Consider the following 5,000-nt stretch of genomic DNA (forward strand, 5'->3'; position numbering starts at 1 on the left):
TGGCGAACGATAAAGACCCAGGAAAGATTGATTTGGCATTTAATAACTAGTTATTTGGATCCTTCGATCACACGCGAATTCCTAGATAACTGAAGGAGAAATAGCATTTTGGATTCACTTATTTCATTTTTCATGGATTAATCCGTCTTGGCTTGGTTGTCAGAATGCTGTCCCTTTCAGGTAGTAAGGCAACACAACGAGACGATGAGAATTGGCATTAAGTATTACACGACAGCCCACAGAGGCGTGCATCTCGCCGTGCTCCATCCCCACAGCGGCGCTCTCATGCTCTACACCTTCTTCAGGACAAGCCAACCCCGCGCCACGGTGGGCCTCGTCAACACTCTCAAGAGCATTCAGCCAGGCAGGATCCTTGTATTCGCGGCGCCAGTAAGAGGCTTTTGGTGCTATCCTGATTAGTTAATGAAAATAAAGATAAATAAAAATAGAATAAGTGGAAAGGTCAATAAGTAATCTGCAAATATTTCGTTGTACTTCATTTTGCGTATCAAACATTTCCAATCATGAAAGTATAAAGTAGCTTATTTCCCTATTTAATATAGTTTCTCCTTCCCAAAGGGCGACTGGAGACAGTACTTGGACGACGAGACGAGTGACTTCTTGATCAAATTCCTGAAGGGTTGGTGGGTGGGCGACGTGTGCTATGGGGAGATGTTTGTCGCTGTACTCACGGTGGGCGGTCCTCTGTGGGCGGAGGGCGTGACAGAAATAAAAAATCACACCCAGAGTACATCCTCGCCGCTGTGGCTGGCTGCTGAAGTTCCTCGTGGCCCGAAGGGTAGAGTGTCAATCATATTTTTTCGGGTAATATATCCAAAAGGTTCACTGCTGGTGAAAATGTGTTTGTGTAGAGGTGGGTATGTATGCGTGTGTTCATGTCTCTATACATCACTGTACATGCATATTAGTATGATTCTTACTATTCACATTTCGATTGAACCAACCCGCTATCCCTGCAGATCATTGAATAATCAAAGTTCTCCTCACATACAAAAAAACATCACCATATCAATCTTTGCTTTATCTCTTTACCGTTCGCAGACAGTGGGTGTGCGTGGTACAGAGACCCGAAAATGCACTCTCGAGTCAGATTCTGTGAGACCTACGAAGGGTACGGGGCACTCTGCGACTGTCGTACCCTGGACCCCATCTCACCGACGGCAGCTGTATGTGTTGAAGTCCTTGTTGGGTGTCCCTGTGTGATGCTTCTCTCTGGTGTCTGTCCCTGTGTGATGCTTCTCTCTGGTGTCTGTCCCTGTGTGATGCTTCTCTCTGGTGTCTGTCCCTGTGTGATATCCTCTCCTACTGTCCCTATGTGATGTCTCTTTGATGTCCCTATCTGATTTCTTTGTTGGGTGTCCCCATGTTATGTTTCTCTCTGATGTCCCTATGTGAAGTCACTCTCTGACATCCCCAACTGATGTCACGATCTGTTCGATTATGTTAGATACTGATAGTAAAAGCTTTTGAAAAATAATTGTTCATCTGAGGTCTCATTTCCAGGAAGTTTTTATGTCAATCTTTAAGTTTTGAATAATCTATTTAGTTAATAATCACTGTCAAGAGTGTAATTGATCAGAGAGAGATTATTCTTAAATTTTTGATATAGAATTATGCAAATTGGAACAGGGAAATTAAGTTTTAATAAGTGAACTTTTCCATCTTTCCCTCAGCCGCCCCTGGAAACGAAGGAGCAGATTCCAGTTGTGATCGTCACGGCACGTAAGCAATACAAAGTGCTTAAGTGAGTACAGAGCAGTATCAACATTAACTGTACAAACGCTTACACATATGCACACATGCACATTACCACACAATCGCATACATTAGCGTACACGGACATGCACACACACACACACACACACACACACACACACACACACACACACACACACACACACACACACACACACACACTTTCGCATATATATAGACGAAGACATGAAGACTTGTACACCATAATTAAAACAACCATGTTACCAAACATAAAATAATACACATAGTGCACACAACACACCACATACAACACATAGCACACAACACATAGACAGCCGCCACCACTACACACGCCCCCTCCTTTCTCACCGATTACAGACAGCTACGTCAGCTTTGGTCACAGGCGGGAGGAGGAACCACGCCCATCCTCTTGTCAGTGGACGGGTGGCAGAAAGAAGCACGCGACTTCGCGGGCGTCATGGGCTTGCCGGCGGTTTTCCACCAAAATCCCGCTTCCGTGGGCGCCAAAATCCGCATCAATGAACACATCAAGTTCTCCATCTTTCACGCCTTCAGGAGCTTCCCGAAGGCCGATAAGATCATTGTTCTCGAGGATGACCTTATCCTGTCGCCGGACTTTATCAAGTGAGATTTAGCTTCATTTTCAACGGTTTATTTACGGAACGATATGGATTAGACGATATTTTATTAGGAAAGGTTATTTGCTGAGTAATGTTCTGTACATCACGTGAAATTTGAGTTAATTTGAAACGTATACTTACAGAACAATTGATTTTAGGTGATATTTGATTTGTTTTGATTTGAAAATATTTACAGAACAATTTATATCACGTGAGATTTGACTTGATATGATTTGAAAAAAAAAAATAGTTAACAGCAGGTGAGATCTGATAAGAAAAGTTTATTTACAGGATAATTTATATCAGCTGAGAATCGAATTGATTTCAAATGTTTAATTACAGAACAATTTACACCGGTTAAATTTTGATATCCTTTGATCAGGTTACAAAACAATTTGCATGCCCTGAAAACAACAAAATTAACAGCAGAAACGATCGCAGGTCAGTCACGCTAGCATGGAATAACCCAACGAATTAATTTGGGTTTTATGGGAAAAGAGAGAAAGACGAAGAAATGACTCAGGCATGAAACAGGAAAACATTTCTGTGCTTTCTTGTTTAACTTTAATAAGACCAGAAGCATATATGCATGCACAAAGGACACGGGGGCAGGGATAGTTCATAAGTGTATAAATATTCTTACATAAGTAGAGCATACACACGCATGCAGGCGCACAACACAGACACATGCATACAGACACGGACACAGGGACAGACACAGCCACAGATTCAGACACAGACAGACACGTAAAAACAAACAGACGCACACAAACAAACAGACGCAGGCACATGCAAACAAGCAAAGAAACACACGCACACGTACACGTGAACACACACACACACACACACACACACACACACACACACACACAACACACACCGAAAAAATGCAAATACTCTCTCAATAAAAAGAAGAAAGCCACAAGTACAATCAAATTCAGATAAAAGCAGACACAAACAAAAGAACAAAGGAGAGAGAGAGAGAGAGAGAGAGAGAGAGAGAGAGAGAGAGAGAGAGAGAGAGAGAGAGAGAGAGAGACAAGAGAGAGAGAGAGAAAGAGAGAGAGAGACGAAGAGAGAGAGAGAAAGAGAGAGAGAGAGAGAGAAATAAAGACAATAAGGCAGTCATATTGCTGAGATCACCGTCTCGGAGGAAGGGCGCGAGGGGGGGGGGGATGAGTCAGCAAAGTGGGCCAGACGAGCGGGGAGGGGGGGGGGGTTATGCGCCGCCTTTAAGCCAGCCAGGTAGGGTGAGGCGTCGGGGGGGGGGGGGGGTTGCAAGGTGTTGATTGTTGTGGGAAATTTCGCTTTTCTTTTGTGCTATGGGTGGTTTGCTTTGATTTGGTTGGTGTTTGTTTTGGATGCGGGTTTTCTTTCTTTCTCCGCCCCCACCTCTCTCTCTCTCTCTCTCTCTCTCTCTCTCTCTCTCTCTCTCTCTCTCTCTCTCTCTCTCTCTCTCTCTCTCTCTCTCTCTCTCTCTCTCTCTCTTCTCATCTCTCTCTCTCTCTCTCTCTCTCTCTCACTCTCTCTCTCTCTCTCTCTCTCCCTCCTCTCTCTCTACTCTCTCTCCTCCCTCTCTCTTCTCTCTCTCTCTCTTCTCTCTCTCTCTCTTCTCTCTCTCACTCACTCTCACTTTACTCTCATCATCAGCGGGCATACAGATGGGTACAAGCACTCTCTCCTTCTCTGTCTACATTTCCTTCTTTTCTCTCTCCTTTAAAGTTCCTTGATTCACATTTGAACTCTCCAGTTCTTATCTATGTTCTTTCCTTGACCTTTATGCACTTGCCCTAACCTCTGGACTATCCCAGACCTCTGACCTCTCAGCTCGCCCCCCTCTTCGCCTGAAACCAATTGGATTCTCCTCTCTCTGCGTCACGTGCCTCCTTTGCCGCAGACGAGCTATCTATCTATCTATCTCTCTTCCTCTTCTCTCTCTCTCTCTCTCTCTCTCTCTCTCTCTCTCTCTCTCTCTCTCTCTCTCTCTCTCTCTCTCTCTCTCTCCTCTCTCTCACTTTCTCCTCTCTCTCTCTGTCTCGTCTCTCTGTCTCTTGTCTCTGTTCTTTCTCTCTCTTCTCTCCATCTCCTCTCTCTCTCTCTCTCTCTCTCTCTCTCCTCTCTCCTCTCTCTCTTCTCCACCAGATTTGTTCCTCTTAGTTATCTCTGATGTCTTTCCTCCCTATTCTTCCTTACGTCCCTCTTCTGACCATATTTGTTTAACCTTCTCAACACTTCCCCATATTGACTCCTTTTACAATAGCCTCCTCTACCCCATATTTATCTTCTCACCCACGCTCAAAAATCATCCCCAACGCTAACCCTCTCTTCTTCACATTAATCTCCCTCGCCCACGCTGAACTTCTCTCCCCCACTATAACCCCCCTTCTCTTTACACTCTCCCTCTCCCTCTCCCTTCCTTCATTGCACCTACCTTTCTGTTCCTTTCTTCTGAGCATCTCACTCTCCTCCTCCTTGGTTAATTTCACCAGCTTGTACTGCTGAGGGATTTCATTTACCTTATTAATTCTTTCACAGTTTATAAGTCCTGCTGTTGCTCAATGTCATTTTTGATACCTCTCCTTCCTGTTCATGATCTGCAGTATCCTTTTTACACTTTCCAAC

The 5,000-nt window shown here is 44.3% G+C and overlaps 1 protein-coding gene across 1 annotated transcript in view; it reads left to right on the top strand.

Moving 5' to 3' along the window:
- The window catches only part of LOC119583104 (protein O-linked-mannose beta-1,2-N-acetylglucosaminyltransferase 1-like), a 10,632-nt gene that overhangs the window by 1,484 nt on the left and 4,148 nt on the right, over nt 1-5,000 (top strand). Inside the window, exons 4-8 of the mRNA XM_037931613.1 lie at nt 181-390; nt 580-799; nt 1,063-1,187; nt 1,695-1,765; nt 2,116-2,382. Coding sequence (XP_037787541.1) covers nt 181-390; nt 580-799; nt 1,063-1,187; nt 1,695-1,765; nt 2,116-2,382 — 893 coding nt within the window. The remainder of the gene's footprint in view (nt 1-180; nt 391-579; nt 800-1,062; nt 1,188-1,694; nt 1,766-2,115; nt 2,383-5,000) is intronic.

The sequence above is a fragment of the Penaeus monodon genome, chromosome 16 (assembly GCF_015228065.2).
Source record: "Penaeus monodon isolate SGIC_2016 chromosome 16, NSTDA_Pmon_1, whole genome shotgun sequence".
NCBI classification, from domain to species: Eukaryota; Metazoa; Arthropoda; class Malacostraca; order Decapoda; family Penaeidae; genus Penaeus; species Penaeus monodon.